At 58.6% G+C, this 15612-nt stretch overlaps 1 protein-coding gene across 2 annotated transcripts in view; it reads right to left on the bottom strand.

Annotated features, from left to right (window-relative positions):
* TOM1 (target of myb1 membrane trafficking protein) overlaps positions 1-15612 on the bottom strand; it is a 46422-nt gene that overhangs the window by 6995 nt on the left and 23815 nt on the right. The window contains exons 3-11 of one of the 2 annotated variants that reach the window (XM_065888330.1): positions 13104-13182; positions 11983-12132; positions 11556-11690; positions 11301-11450; positions 8631-8747; positions 5742-5875; positions 4049-4082; positions 3552-3645; positions 2693-2813 (exon numbers count right to left, since the gene is read on the bottom strand). In XM_065888330.1, coding sequence (XP_065744402.1) covers positions 2693-2813; positions 3552-3645; positions 4049-4082; positions 5742-5875; positions 8631-8747; positions 11301-11450; positions 11556-11690; positions 11983-12132; positions 13104-13182 — 1014 coding nt within the window. The remainder of the gene's footprint in view (positions 1-2692; positions 2814-3551; positions 3646-4048; positions 4083-5741; positions 5876-8630; positions 8748-11300; positions 11451-11555; positions 11691-11982; positions 12133-13103; positions 13183-15612) is intronic. The other variant, XM_065888331.1, reaches the window with a different exon arrangement.

The following is a 15612-nucleotide window of genomic DNA, read 5'->3' on the forward strand; positions in this document are numbered from 1 at the left end:
CGAAGGCCGGGCGGCGGGCGGGGCGCCCAGCCCTTCTGGAGGGCAGCTTAGCACCCCTGGCTAACTGGGGCAACAAGAGCTGGCGAGGAGGAGGAGATGCCGAAGGCTGAGCAGCGCATCCTGACCCGGGGAGGCCCGCTGACGCTGGCGTGGAAGTGGCCGTGCACCTAAGATACAGTGGGTGCGCTGTGGGGAAAGGCAGGGATGAGGCATGTCCAGCCCCAGGAATGTACAGAAAACGACGATGCCCTTCATTCAAAAGAACCATGTGCTCCTTCCTAATTACTCCCCACCACCTCGGCTTTTCCATCTCTCTCCTGCTCTCATACAGCCCCCAAGGCCAAATCCTGGCCATCCCTGGGGGCCGTGCCTGCAGCGGTGGGGCCCACACGATGCACACGGGACTGCCGGCCCTGTGCCCGGCACAGGAGGGAGGAGGGCCACCCCTCAGGTGGTCTCGGTGAGGCTGGGGGGCAGGGGCTGGACCTGGGGCCACTTGGGGTGACACTTGTCAGTGCCTGAAGGAGACACAGCGGCACTGGGGAGCAAGTGAGCGTGGAAGACGTTGAGAAAGAGAGCACCCTTGGGCTCCCCTGGTGGCGCAGCAGTTAAGAATCCGCCTGCCAATCAGGGGACACGGGTTCGAGCCCTGGTCCGGGAAGATCCCACATGCCACAGAGCGACTAAGCCCGCGAGCCACAACTACTGAAGGCCACGCGCCTAGAGCCCGTGCTCCGCAACAAGAGAAACCACCGCAATGAGAAGCCTGGGCACCGCAACGAACCCCGCTCGCCACTTAGCCTGCATGCAGCAACAAAGACCCAACGCAGCCAAAAATAAAAATAAATAAATTTATTAAAAAAAAAGAGAGCACCCTTGCTTCTGGCCAAACCTGGCTAAGGCGACCCTAACTCTGCTCACCCAGATGTCCCCATGGCTCTACTTGGCATCCTGAGTGGAAGAGCCTGGTCAGCTGGTGAGGCCGTGATTGTGCCAGCTGTGGTCGGCACAGGCCAGAGGGAGGCATAGGGCAGACACTCGGTGGGCAGAAGAGGTCTTGGAGGGTTCAAGAGCCCCAGGGTACAGGGCAAGGTGGGCAGTCCAAAGGCCAGCCAGGTGACCAGGACAAGAAGACCCAGCTGATGCATCAGAGAGGGACGGCCAGGGAGGCTGGCAAAGCGAAGAGGAGGCTCGGGCACACTCCCATCCCGCAGGGCGCTTTCTGCTGGGGTGGAAACCCCTCCCCAGGGAGGGCCTGCAGGAGGACCCATGACCTGAGACGGTACGTGCTGCCCTCGCAGTACGTCTTCCCTGGCCCTGGCGTCTCACATTCTCCCCTGTCTCTGACCCTTTGCACGTACTGTTCCATGGCCTGAAGTGGCCGCCTTGACCTCCCCACTGCGTGGTCCAGTCCTGAGTGCCCTCTGCAGGGCTGCACGCACCTCCTCCGAGTCCACAGTGCTGGGTACGCCCCTCCAGGACGGCACGCGGCACTGCACAGCAGCGGTCCGCATGCAGGTCACTCCCCCCGTGAGACTGCGGGCCCCAGGGGGCAAGCTCGGGGTGTGCTCTTCTCTGTTCTTCAGGACCCCGCTCCCCAGAGGAGTGACGGTGCAGCAGCAAACCTCAGCCGGTTGGGGCTCTCAGGTGGGCTGCCCTCCAGGCTGCAAGTCCCACCAGACTCACTAGCCTGCAGCAACACAGCAGCCTCAGTGTGCCCCTAACTCCAAGGTGACCGTGAGCCACTGGTCCTGGAGCACCTGGGCTTGGGAGTACAGGCTCTGCCCCAGCCTAGAGGTGCGGCTCACAGCGCAGGGCTGGTTAGGCTAGTGGGCAGGGCTGCGAGCAGGCTGTCAGGTTCCACCTGGATTGGCCAGGGTGGAGAGGGGATCCCTGGGCCCTCTGGAGGCCCATCAACAGTCCCCCAAGACACCAGAATGACCACTAGGGAGCTCGGGAGTCCGCTGGGAAGGTCCCTTAATCCAGAGCTTTCCTTGGCTGTACATCCTGGTTGCCCTGGGGCTATAAGCAAAGGGCTGACAACAACCTCAAGCAAACTACTTCCAGCCTGTACGGAGCCGGTCCCGGGAAGCTGGCCCTGGTGGACGCTCGGCCGCCTGCCTCGGCTGCTGAAAGCATCTCCCTGATGGACATGGACAGTCCCAGAGAAGGACAGAAGCCCAGCTCCAGTGCAGAGCAGGCAGACTTGGGTGGGGTAGCAGGACTTCTCTGGCTGGCTACGGAACAGCAGAAATGACTGGACCAGCCCCCGAGGGCTTGGTACACAGCCTACAGTGCAGTGGAGAGCAGGGCTGGGCTGGAGGCACTGTGCTTTGGAACCAGACGGCCCTGGGTTCCCAACCTAGTGCCTCCAAACGTTAGCTGCCTGACCTGGGGCAAATGACCCCAGCGTCTCGGTTTCCTCATCTGAGCGGATCATGTAGGATCCTGGCACCTAGCTGGTCATCAACCTACAGGCATCCCTCCCCCCATCCATCGCTGCCTGTAGGGCACAGGGTTCCCCGGGCCTCGCAGGATTGGCTCGGGGGAAAGAACTCTGCTATCCTGAGGGGGTGCAGGCAGGGGCTGGTGTGCCCACCAACAAACTGGGCTCAGGGACCTGGAGAGAGGCCCTCCCCTGATAGGGGGCGACCCAAACTGCAGGGGCCCAGGGCGGGGCCCGGCCACTCACTCTTTGCGTTGGTCAGCCAGCGAGCTGCCCCGTGTCAGCGCAAACATGTCAAACTCATCTTCCAGGCGGCCAGAGGTCTCCAGAGACTGCAGGCCAGCCCTCACGCTGCTGGAGCCCAGGTCTGTGGGGACAAAGAGGCCACGTGAAGGGTCTGCCTGGCTGTCCTTGGACACTGAGCCGTGGCTGAGCTGCTCCCTGCCAGGCCCAGGTCGGTTCTAGAGAAGCAGCGTGGCCTGGAGTGGTGGTGGGGTCGGGGTGCGTACGGATGGAGCAGGCCACCTGCTGGCTGAGGGGCCAGGGGCAAGTCACTTCCTCTCTCTCAATTACTTCCAAGGGCTTGGCGTGAAGCAGGCAGCCAATAACGCTAATCATGGTGACGACGGTGGCAATGGCTAACGCTTACCAGGAGTGCACTCTGGGCCTGGCCCTGGTCTAAGCCCGCTCTGTGCAGAAGCTTATCCAGGCCTCACGATGACCTGTGAGCAGGGCCCATTCCTGCCCCTGTTACAGAGGAGGAAAAGGGCCCAGGATGTCCAAGTGACGTGCCCAGGTTCACCAGATGATTCAGGCCAGGGGGAATCCACGGTGTTGATGGGAAATCACACAACAGTGGGATTTCTGAGATCTGAGGGGGCTCAGGAGTTGTGAGACTGCAAGGGAGGGTCCCCTGTGTTTTGTCCTGGCTGCTCAGCCTTGCAGGAAGATTCAGCACTGGACCCTGGCGAGGAGGGGTCTGGGCCGAGATTCTGCTCTTGGCACTCCAGCTGCAACTGTGCAATGGGACGGCACCGCCAGAGCTGCAGGGCTGTCCGCAGTATGTAAGGTACCCTCAGCCCAGAAACCCGCACGCTGCACTTACTCATTCCCGCCAGCTGGGACGAGAGGCTGCTGGTGGCTGCAGGGTCAGGGCCCATGTCGATCAGGTCAGCGGCCACCTGGGCCTCGCTTGGGGCCTGGGGGCAGGGGAGAGGCCACCGTCACCCTCCCAACCTGACCTGCAGCCTCATTCCCTTCTGTGAAGCACTGGCGCCTTCATTCTTTGCCTGAGGATCTGCCACCAGCAATACCCCCCCACCCACACACACCCCGTCCCTGCAGCAGTGATTGGGAGTCAGGGAGTCTTTCTCCCTCCCCTTGGCCTGTCTAGCTCAGCTGGAGGCCTGGGAGGCTCAGAAGACCCTGGGGCATCAGCTGGGGGCAGAACATTATCTACCCTAATGGCACAATGACATAAAAACTGAAAAGGGGCCCTGTTGGAGATTCTGGCTGAGAAGGCACATCCCAACCAGGATACCTGGGGAGGGAAGTGGGCCCAGCCCTCCTTCTTCCCATTATCACGGAGAAGCAGCCTCTTACCTTGGCGGTCTGGCCTGTTCGGAAGCGTTCAAACCTACGAGACAGAAAAGACCTGAGTCAAAGAGAAGGACTGGGTGGCCCCTTAGCACAGCCAGGCCAGAGCTTTTCCCACTGCAGGTCTCAAAACCAACAGAGTGGGTCACAGACAGGGTGATGACACGGCCTGGTTTACCCGGACAGATCCAGTTTATGCCTGCTGCCCCAGGGAAGTATTAGCAGGGCCTGTTTTTCACTTGCAAGTGTCCCGATTAGATTATCAATTATCTGGTCACCTTAGTCACCATTAGCATTAAATAAACAACAGGAATAGACTAAAGCAGAAAAGGAAACGGGGGTGCATGCACACAGCAAAGGTAAGTACTGTTTTTTGGAACTTGTTCGGTAACATACATTTGCATTTGCGTGTGTGCGTGTGTGTCTCTAAAGCGGTGTAAGGAAGACACACCTCTTACACTGCTTTATGGAGCCACTTAAAACCGCCCTAGACAGGTCAAGGGGCTGGTGGGCAGACTGAGGACTTCGGTCTGAGATCTGTTCCTGACCTGACCCTGTCCCTCACTGTCCCTCACTGTGTGACCTTGGGTAAATCACCTCACTTCTGAACTTCAGTCTCCTGTCTATTAATAAGCGGGTGACAGTGGAACCTGCCTCCCAGATGTGAGGATCAAGCGAACCACCCAACAAACGTAAGGTCTGATGAATAGGTGTCAGAGGGGTCCCAGTCACCCCCTAGATCGGGGCCCTTGGGCCACCTCACGGCCCGCACTGCAAATGGCAGGGGCTCCTAGTCCCACCAGGTCAGCGAGCAGGAGAGGCCTGGCAGCCGTGGCCTGCCACGGCCCCGCCCCCCTCACCTGATTCAGAATCACTCAGCAAGTGTTTGCTGATGGATTAAAAACACGAAATGAACCAGGGGCTGGAGGCAGCTGGCATAAGTGGTACCCTGTGCCAGACAGCCTGACCCCCGAGTGCTTTACAGGCATAACCGCACGGGCCCTCAGTTATCTACAAGGAACCATGAGCTCCGCTTTACAGATTCAGAGGAAGCGTGGGGGACATCAGTTCTGCAGGCCCAGCACCTCTCCCTGCCTTTGTAACTGCAGCTAGGTGCTCCTCGGGAGCTGCTCCCCCCCTTTCCTGTGATCCCGGCGGGACTGTGGTCAAGGGGGCCTGTTCCCTCCCACACCTGCATCCCACAAGGACGCTGAGCTAATCAGTTTCTCGTGGGGAGCTGACTCTTGGACAGAATGGTACAAGGTGGGCAAGCGTTTGGAACCCATGTATTCATGATGACACCCTGGGGTCATGGTCCAGGAGTTTCTGCCCCGGAGCCCCTGAACTGCCCTGGCATCTGTCCTTCCTGCCCCACTGGGAGGCCTGACTTTTATTCTTCTTTGGATTCTGAAAGCTATCCATTCAATAAAGGCTGTTCTCCTAATGACTTCTTTTTCTGCTTAAGTTAGAAAGCTTAAGCTGTGATCCTGGATGCAGGGACGCAGGCGGCAGGAAAGGAGGTGTGGGGTGAAGGGCGGGCGCTCCTGCCTACGCTGGACGAAGACAGCTGAGGGCATGTGTGCTGGGCGGCTGACCTGGTGTTTGAGAGGGACATGAGAAGTCAGAGGGTGTGAACAGGGGAGAAGGGAAGGAAGAAGGTGGGGCGGCTGGCCCGAGGCGGGGCACACAGCGGGGCTACCGTTCGTGGCGCAGGAAGACGTTGTTGAGGTTGTCGTTGACGATGAGTAGCTCCTCCGTCAGCTGCTCATTGGCGACACGGGGGATGAGCTCCAGGACCCGCTGCTGCATGGCTCGGCATGTCCGGTTGAGCTCCTGCCAGGGGAGGAAGTGAGACAACCACGGCTGCTGGACCCGGAGCGAGGCCGTCTCTACCGGACACCCGGCCCTGGGCGCACCTTGGAGGCGGAGAGGTTTCCAGACTGGACTTCAGGTTGCACAGAACAGCTTTTGGGGTTCTACGGACAAGCACTGGCGTCTCATTTCTAAGTGTTTAGCACACAGGAGACGACCAACATGGGGGCTGTGCTGTGGGTTTAACCTGGCTGTGCGGCCCTCAGGGTGAAGCTCCTGCCCTCACCTCTGCATCGCGGAAAAATCAAGACTGTGAGGTGGCTGGTGGAACACCTGCCACTTCTCTGGGTGCACTGAGGTTTTTTGTGACCAAAGCATAAAAAATAAACTGGATGATCCAACTATTATCCCAACTCTGAATGTCTGCCTCATTACTCTTTTTTTTTTTTTTTTTTTTTTTTTGCGGTACGTGGGCCTCTCCTGCTGCAGAGCACAGCCTCCGGATGCGCAGGCTCACGGGCATGGCCCACGGGCCCAGCCGCTCTGCGGCATGTGGGATCTTCCCGGACCGGGGCACGAACCCGTGTCCCCTGCATCGGCAGGCGGACTCTCAACCACTGAGCCACCAGGGAAGCCCTCTAATTTCTTTTTTAATGCTTTTTATTTTGGAATAATTTTAAATTTACAGAAAAGTTGCCAAGATAAGACAGCCCAGGGGTTCTTCACCCAGCCTCTCCTTAGTTTGGCATTTGTCAAAACTATGACATTAATGTGGGTACAATGCTGTTAACTAACTACAGACTTTATTCAGGTTTTACCAGTTTTTCCACTAACGTCCTTTTTTTCTGTTCCCACATTGCATTTAGTCACCACGTCGCCAACTGACTTTTAATCAGTTAGTGTTATGTATTTAAACTTGTTTGGGAAAAAGAAAAAAAAATAGAAGCCGAAGCATTTACAGGCTTTTCATTTGTAGGACTGAGTGCTTCCGTCCTCAGGTGCCTGCCATCAGGTGGACAGGGGCCCGGGTCACGGTCCTGAGGTCCCAACAGATGGTCGGGCACTGCTGACTGTGGCCATGCGCCAGCACTTTTCTCCTGGCACCATGAAGACCACTGATTTTGGTTCTTTTCAGACCCTGCTGCCCTCGCCTCCCCCCAGGCCAGACCCTCTCCCGGGATTTCCTCTCTTGCCTGAGCTGGGGCAGGGCAGGCCCAGGGGACTTCCAACATCCTGCGGGCCTCCCCTCTCCTCCCCCCATGACCAAGCACACCGCAGCTTTGTCCCTACTTCCTTTCCTGCCCCTCTTAAGAGCAGAAGAGCAGCTGGTGGAGCCAGGGTCCTGGGTTCATACCCCAGCTCTGCTGCTGACCAGCCCTGTGACCCTGGGGGCATCCCATGACCTCCCTTTGCCTCAGTTTGCTGACCTGGGATGTGAGGATAACAAGAGTACCTACCTCATGGGGGGGAGGGGGAGAATTAAGTGAGTGAATGTATATCACGTGTCCACATCAGAGCCTGGCACACAGGACATGCTCAGTGTGCATCAGCTGTCCCCGTGTCACCCCTGCCTGCCAGCCAGCCTTCTGAGTCCCCACAATCGCTCCTACCTGCAAGGCCTTGGCTTGGGACACCCAAAATTAACTGCGCTACAGCAATCCTGCCGCTTCCCAACTCACTCAAGCTTCTGTCATTTATTCTTTTTTAAAAAAAAAAAAAAATTTTATTTTTGGCTGTGTTGGGTCTTCGTTGCTGCACGAGGGCTTTCTCTAGTTGCGGCGAGCGGGGCCTTCTCTTGTTGCGGAGCACAGGCTCTAAAGCACGCGGGCTTCAGTAGTTGTGGCACTTGGGCTCTAGAGCACAGGCTCAGTAGTTGTGGCGCACAGGCCTAGCTGCTCCGCGGCATGTGGGATCTTCCTGGACCAGGGATTGAACCCGTGTCCCCTTCATTGGCAGGCAGACTCCTATCCACTGCGCCACCAGGGAAGCCCTGTCATTTATTCTTCACATTCGTGTGTTCACTCAACTGTGAGACTCTGACTTCACTCCCCTCAACCCTGCCCCCTGCTCCCACCATAAGGTGAGGACACCGGAGCAAGAACACTGTGTCAGCTTGGTCGGGCCCAGGGACAGAGAGATGAGCACAACCCAGCCTCGCCCTCCAGGAATGTGAGGCCCAGCAGGAATGACACAAAATGAGGTGATCATGCCAAGCCCTCTGTCCCCTCACAGGTTCAGGTTGACTCCTGGGTCTCGGGGGTCCCTAGCTTTCTTGGCGTGTCTAGGACTGACCTCTGTGGGGAGGGTGCCTTTCCCCACACACAACCCCCTCACTCAAGTGGGGCCCCAGCTGGGGGTGGCACCCTGGGGATATCACGTGACATACGGGAGCCCCAGCCTGCAGATCCCAGCTCAGGCCTGCCTGCTAAGTTTCATATTCTGAAAGGTGGACACCTCACCTTCCAGCTTTTCCTCAAGACCACTGATGGGGAGCTATTTGGAACCAGGCACAGGGAGGGTGTTTTACATGCAAAGCCTTATTTAATACTCAGGTCAAACTTGTACCACAAAAGCAAACTTACCGATGAGGAAACTGAGACAAGAGGGGCTATTCTGTTCAAACCACCAAGTGGTAGAGCCCCGAGTTCCTATCTGATGGAGCCCAAAGTCCCTGGCTTTATCATCTCCCATTGTGACCAAGGGGCTCAGAGTCCGCCATGGAAAGCACCGTGGCGGTGGCGGGGCCGGGAGGCTGAACCGGGCGACTGCTGCTCACCTGTAGCAGCTCCAGGTCTGCCGGCTCCGCCTGGGTGGGCACAAGCTCCGTCAGCATCTCCGACATCACCCTCACGTTCCCACTCACCATCTCCAGCTCACTGCGCAGCTTCCCGATCTGGAACACACGGTTGGCTCCGCTGAGAGAGGCCGGGGTCTGGAGCCTCTGCCACTCCTGGGACACAGCCTGACACTACCAGCCTGACCTGCTGGCACCCTCTCTAGGCTCCCGGGCCACAGCCCTGCGCCAAGAGGCCCATGGTAGGCTTGCCCTCACCCCCGCTGACCCCCTTACAGAGACGTTAGCAACTGTTACAAGGCGCCCAGTGCAGGGAGAGGCCAGGAGGAAAGAAGCTGAGGGCGGAGGCGGCCCTGAGTGTGGCTGGAGGGCTCTGGCATCTCCTGGGTGCTTGGCGCCTAACAAGGCCCTGGAGGGTGGGTTCCCCTGAGGGGAGAGGAGGGAGGCCTCCCTCCTAGGAGGACCCGGTTCTGTCTTGCTCCTGGTCTGCTTTGGTGCCCCAGACTCTTCCAAGGATGAGACCCAGTGCCGCCCCCCACCCTGAGTATGAAGCTGAGACTGAGCACTCGTTAAAGGGACGTGAGCAGGTTTTCGACGATCAGAGGGGTCCCAGTCTTGGCTTGGGGAACAGCTGTAAATCGAGTCGCACAGTCTCTGCACTCAGGTGCGGCGTCTCATGCGGCGGGCTCTGCGGGGCGTTTCCTGTCCTCATGGACAACGTGGACACTGTGAATGTCCAGGAAGGGACCAGTGTGGACGTTCCCAAACCTGATCTGGTTGATGAACCCTTTGATCGTGGGCTACCTCACGGGTCTAGGATTGAGCAGCCTACATTTTGGGAAATGCTGGTGCATTCTCAGTTGGCTGAACCAGCTGATTTCAGAATCAGTGTCACCATATAAATTCACGGCGCCTGCCTGTGAGGGCAGCTACCATTTTGATCACCTCTAAGGCCCAAGCACTTAATGTGTATTGCCACTTAACCTTGACCATAGTCTCATGAGGAAGGTATCACTGTCCAACCCTTACAGATGAAGAAGTGGGAGTGCAGACACAGGCCCACTACGGTTTGCCAGCAGCTTCCAGACCCGTAAAACGTTTGGTACATTTGGCCTGTTTAACAAACGCTCCTGGCAGAAGCAAGGGAAAAACAACTGATCACAAACCCAGCGTGTCCAGGTCAGATGGGACCTAATTACAAGGAGTCTGGGAGTTACATCAGTGCTCCTGAAAGCCTTAACGTGTCCCAGGAGACAGAAGGGGACTCTGAAATTAAACAGACTGCTTGGTCTTGTTTAGCGAGAACCTTCTTCCACTGGACATCATCAGAGTCTTAATCCACACAGGTGTCAGACTTCAGGCAAATTGGTTAAAATTATAACCAGGTTAGATCAGTTTTGGATCACGGGGTGACTTTACCACTTTTATGCACTTTTAATTATTGGGCCTGTTAGGAAAACTTTTCTAGTAATGTTATTTGTAACTCTGGGGGTTGATTTCTTAACTTGCTATAAGTACAGAGGTTTCTCTTTGAATAGGTTTGGGTATGAAAGGCTGTTGGTAAGTTTATTTGTTTGTTAAGACCAAACGATACCGTAGAAGTTTGTAAAACACCTCAAAAATAGGCACCCCCAGTGTGCAGGCCTCGAGCAACCCCGTCATCCACGACTAAAATGACCGCGCACCCAGGAAAGCCGGTCATGGCTGTGGACGTCCCTTGTAGGGCGGCAGCTAAGGCCGCCACAAACTGCTCGGCGCCAATGTGCAGGGCGCTGGCCTCACTGGCAGGAGGGAGGGGCTGAGGGACAGGCGGCCGGGTCTGAGGAAGGCAGTCTTGCAAAGCTACTCATGGGGCCCCAGAAAACGAGGCCTAGGCCCAGCCTCCAGGATCTTACACTACGCCTCAAACCTTCTTCTTGGGGCTTGGTGGGAAGCATCATGGTGCAAGGCAAGGGTTTAAATTTTTTTCTATACAGATGTTTTAGAAGTGTTTTTATTTTTTATTTTATTATTTTTTATTTTTTTAATTTTTTTGCGGTACGCGGGCCTCTCACTGTTGTGGCCTCTCCCGCTGCAGAGCACAGGCTGCGGACGCGCAGGCTCAGCGGCCATGGCTCACGGGCCTAGCCGCTCCACGGCACGTGGGATCTTCCAGGACCGGGGCACGAACCCGTGTCCCCTGCATCAGCAGGCAGACTCTCAACCACTGCGCCACCAGGGAAGCCCTAGAAGCGTTTTTAGCAAGAACCTCTGTCCAAATGAAATCTTACGTGAGACCCTGAGCAAACCCCAGCAAGGAAGTGGAGCTGCTGCGGCCGAAGGGCTGCTTGCTGGGTGCTTCCTCTCCCTGGAGCTGCCCGCAGGGCTCCACAGAGGGCACAGTTTGGAGAAGGGCCCAGGTGCAGGACAGAGCCTGCCTGGAGTCAGATTTGCGCTTGAATCCCAGCTCCGTCTCTGCTGAACTATGGGCTCTGGGCAAGTGAACTGATCTCTCTGAGCCTCATCTCCCAACAGGAAGGATGACACATGCCCTGTGGGGCTGCCCTGAGGACTAGGCAGAGTAATTTCCACACTGACAGGGGCCTGCCCTGACTTGTGGGGAGGGGGAGGCCCACGTCCTGACCTGTGTGGCTACGGCCCAGGCTTGTTTACCTGCTCAGCGGTTGGCGTTATGGGTGTGTCGCTGGGGAGTAGGGCCAAGGTGGGCAGCGGGGTGGTGTGCTGGCCGGAGTCCCCTTGATGACTGGTATCAGTGCCCACAGAAGAATTCTGTCCTGACGGTGTCTCTGAGTTGAACACGGTCTAGAAGGCAACAAGCTGAATCCGTGAGGCTGGCAGGTCGGGGCCACCAGGAAGCAGCACCTGCTCTGGGGGTGACTCCCGCCACCCCTGCCCGCCGCTCCTCACCCTCTGGGGCGTGTGGATGGGGGACAGCATGTCCAGGTCGGTCATGGGGAACTCCAGGCCCTTTCTCCGCAGGTCCTCGTAGACAGCGACCACACCTGTCAAGTCGGGGGAGCTGCGGAACGCGTCAGCCCAGGACTGAGAGGGGACAAGGGGACACGGCCGGTAACCATTGCTCGCCGGCTCCCCTGCGAGCCTGCCTGCCAGCCCCCAGGGAGCAGAAATTCCCTCCTGGACTCGCTGGTCCTTTGGTGTCATCACCTGGACAGCCCGCTCCACAGCAAGGCCCTCAGCCAACAAGGCTACCCCCGACCCCCCGGCTTAGAGGTCCCGTCAGCAGAGGAGCAAGACGGACCCAAGAGAACAGACGAGAGAGTAGCAGTGGCGGGGGCACCTTCCTCCCGGCCCGCCCCCGGCCGCCCGCGCTCACCTGGATGAGGGTGAGCACCTTGTCGTGCACGATGGTGGGCGGGTTGTTCTTGGGCAGGATGGTCCTCACCAGCACGCCCTCCACGAAGTCCTGGCTGGCCACCAGCACGTGGAAGCGGTGCCCGCAGTTCTTGACGCAGGTTTCCAAGACCTGGAGGCCGTGCGGTGCCCGTGAGCACCCAGCAGAGGAGCGGGAGCGCCCGGGTCCCCACCCTCACACCCCACCCATGTCCCACTGGGGAGGCCCAGCAGAGGATGCAGCTCCCTGAAGTGAGACCCAGAACACAGAGGAGCGGGGATCACACCAGATTTGGCAGCTGGTTGGCTGGGGTGGGGAGGGGGACTTGGGCGGGCAGAGGGCTGCGCGCTGGCTGGAGGCCCCTGGCTGAGTGGCTCTGGTGCCCACAGAACCCTGTCCCGAGGCCGTCTCTGAGATGAACACAGTCTAGAGGGGAGGTGGCTCTCCAGGTGTAAACCAGAGGACTTTCAATCAAATGGTGACTTCGCGGCCTGCGACAAAGGCGCCCAACTCCCCTCCCCGCTCCTGTCCCCGCTCCTGTCTCTCTATTCCCGGGCAGGAGCTGCCTCTGATCTTCAGTTGAGCAGACGGATCCAGATGTAAGCGCTGCCACGGGGGAGGCGGAGACAGAGTGCTCGCGCCCCCACCCCCCAGCCAAGCCCACCCTGACTGCCAGGCTGCCAACTCCTGCCTGCCCCGCCCTGCTGTGAGCAAGGACTGTCCTCAGCCTCTGGCCTTTGCTTTATGTTCATTTTTCAGGGCCAATTAGGCAAAGTGCCAACTGGAACTCAACTTGGGTACCGCCCCCCAGAGGCCTGGGTGCACTGAGCTTCTGTGTCACCGGCAGGTCCTCTGCCCACGCGTCCCATGACGGGCCCTTGAGGGATGTGGGCCTCAGTGTGTCTGCTCCCTGCATCGGTAGGTTAGAGGGAACTTTTCCAAATAGCCTCTCTTGCCACTCCTCGTTGGCCAGCCGTGTAGACAGGACAGTGCCTTGAAGGCTGACCACAGCCCTTGAAAGAGTAGCCCCAGGGTGGCTGGGAGCCCTGCTGGGCCCCCAGGGGACTGTGGTCCCGCCGTGGATGGAGGGACGGGGCACTCACCGTGAGAGCCAACATCACCTCGTGGAAGTTCTTATTCCCCACGATTCTCTTCTTCACTGCTCGGAAGGCATCTTTGGGGCTGGGAAGAAGGACAAGAGGAAGGACGGGCTGAAGCACGGAACCTCCTTATCCCACAGAGGAGGCTGCGCGCCTAAGATCGGGAGGCACTGGAAGACGGGAACGGCTCTTATTTACCCGTCTCCCTTGGTCCCACCCTGTTTTGTGTGCCCAGGTTCTAATCATATCAGAATCTTCCTGTCCCACCAAAATCCTCAGTAGATGACGACTGCTTGGCAGGGATTCTCAGTGTGCAGTCAGTCTCTGGACACCCTGCACCAGAATCCCTTAGTGGGGAGGTGTGAGTGCTTGTTAAACATGCGGAACCCCAGACCTGACCCTAGACCCCCTGAAGCAAGCTCTCAGGGAATCCGCATGCCCACCGTGCCCCTGGGGCTTTATTGCAGTAGTGAAGGTTAAGCACCCATAAGCTGCAGGCACAGAGTCCTTGTGCCCCATCCTGGCCAGCTCCTCTACTCACCCCTGTTTCCACCCAGGCCTTATCAGGCACCAGATGTGCCTACACCAGGCTGGGTGCTGGGACGCACTGGTGAATAAGACCCCTCGGCCTTGCTTCAGGGATCACATGTTCCAGGGAGACCCACATAAGGGAGGGAAGCAAGCAGGTCCCGAGGTAAGAGCGAGTGTGAGTGTGTGAGTGTGGGCGGGTGGGCGGGTGGGTGGGTGCCGGAGGTCAGGGAAGTCTTCTCCCAGGAGGTGGCACCACAGCTGAGCGTGAAGGATGGGATGCAGCCAGCTGCGGGGCGCAGGGCACGCGGTTCGTGGAGGCCGGAGCCTGGACCAGGGCCTGGGCAGGCGGGCAGGGAGGAGATGAAAGGAGGCCGCCGAGCGTTGGGGGAAGGTGGAGGGAGGGTCTGGGGAGGCCGCGTGGTCACGCGGGGAAGCCGGCGGCAGCCTGTTCTCCCCGCCCCATCGGTAACTCCACTGACGCCCCAGGCCTGCCGCCTGCACCCTTGCCGCTCAGCCCTGTACAGGGGAAACCCACGTTGCCCGGACTGTCCTAGCCTAGGAGTCTTCGTGGCCCCGCCAACTTCCACATCTACCGGGTAGAAGCCCAGCTAAAATCCGCTTCGCCCATGGCGCTTTCCCAGTCCTCCATCTCCTGGGTGCACTGACCCCGGGACTGCCTGGCTAGAGGATGCTCCCTAGAGGCCAGGAGTGGCGTCCTCCTCTGACACTTTGCCTCCCCAGAGCCCAGCACGCTATAGGAGCTCAAGCAACACTTCTTAGGCCGGGGAGGGCCTGTCCTGCTGTCTGCTGGGCATCTGTCAGACTGTCAGTGCCAAATCCATCAAGGGCAAGTCGACAGACTCGGGAACCCTGACATGACATGGGCCCCCCGACAGGAATGAAGGCGGCAGGCAAGGCTTTCTGGAAGAGACCTGCGTGGGGGTGGCTGTGATGGAGATGACACGAGGGGTGAAGGGCCACGGCCCCTGACGGGGTGGGACCCTGCCCCTGAAGTGTGAGGGTGCTTTTCAACCCAATGCCCTGGGGCAGCCCCTCACCCTCCGGGCTCCATCTCAGGGGAAGGTAGCTTCTGTTCCTGGCTTGGCCACTCCCCTGTGGTCACGTCAGCTCTCTAAAGGGACTTGTTTCCACTCCTTACAGAGTGACCCAGAAGTTCTGGCCTGTGTGCCACTACTGTGGGCCTACCGTGTGTCTAGTACTCTGCCAGGAGCACAGCACAAAGTGGGTGGCACGGAGGCCACACACAACCCAAGGTGGGAGTGGACAAGAGACTAAAGCTTAGATGACAAGCTCCGTGAGGTCAAGGGTCACATCTGCCTTGCTCACTGCTGGGTCCCCTGGGCCTCGTGCAGAGCCTGGAACCCAGGAGGTGCTCAACAATAGCACCTGAACAAGTCTGACTCCAGTTCTGCCGACGTTTACAAGGGAGATGGAGACTTGCTTCTCCAAGGACACAGCAGTGACTTTCAGCTCCGACATTCAAGAAGAGGCTCCGTGAGGTTTTCTGCCTCAGTCTTCTCTCTTGGTGGCCCTGCTGCCCGCCCACCACTCTCACCCCCGACACTTATGAGTCCAGATGCAGGGGGGTATGTCCCCTCCCAGCGCCTCGGCAAGCCCATGGCACACGGCTGGGGAGCTGGAAGGTTCTGGCAGCCCCCGTGCAGTCCTAATTGGCCTTGACCATGTGCTGCAGACTCCCACAGCCTCCTCAGGCTCTGAGCTGGGTGCTCCCCGTCTGCTCCCTCCACACACAAAGCACCACGTGGTGAGAGGAACCCTCGCAGGGCAAATGGACCATCCCAGTGAAAGATGGGGAGAGAACTGAGACCTGCTCCAACTGCTGAGCCTGTTTTTCTGGAACAGAGGCCTCATCTGGCGCTTCTTGCTGGCTGTGGTCATCACACCCCTCCCAACCCTTCCCTGGTTTCTCCTGAGAAGGACAGTGATCCTGCATCCATCC

Source organism: Phocoena phocoena, chromosome 11, assembly GCF_963924675.1.
Source record: "Phocoena phocoena chromosome 11, mPhoPho1.1, whole genome shotgun sequence".
Classification (NCBI taxonomy): Eukaryota; Metazoa; Chordata; class Mammalia; order Artiodactyla; family Phocoenidae; genus Phocoena; species Phocoena phocoena.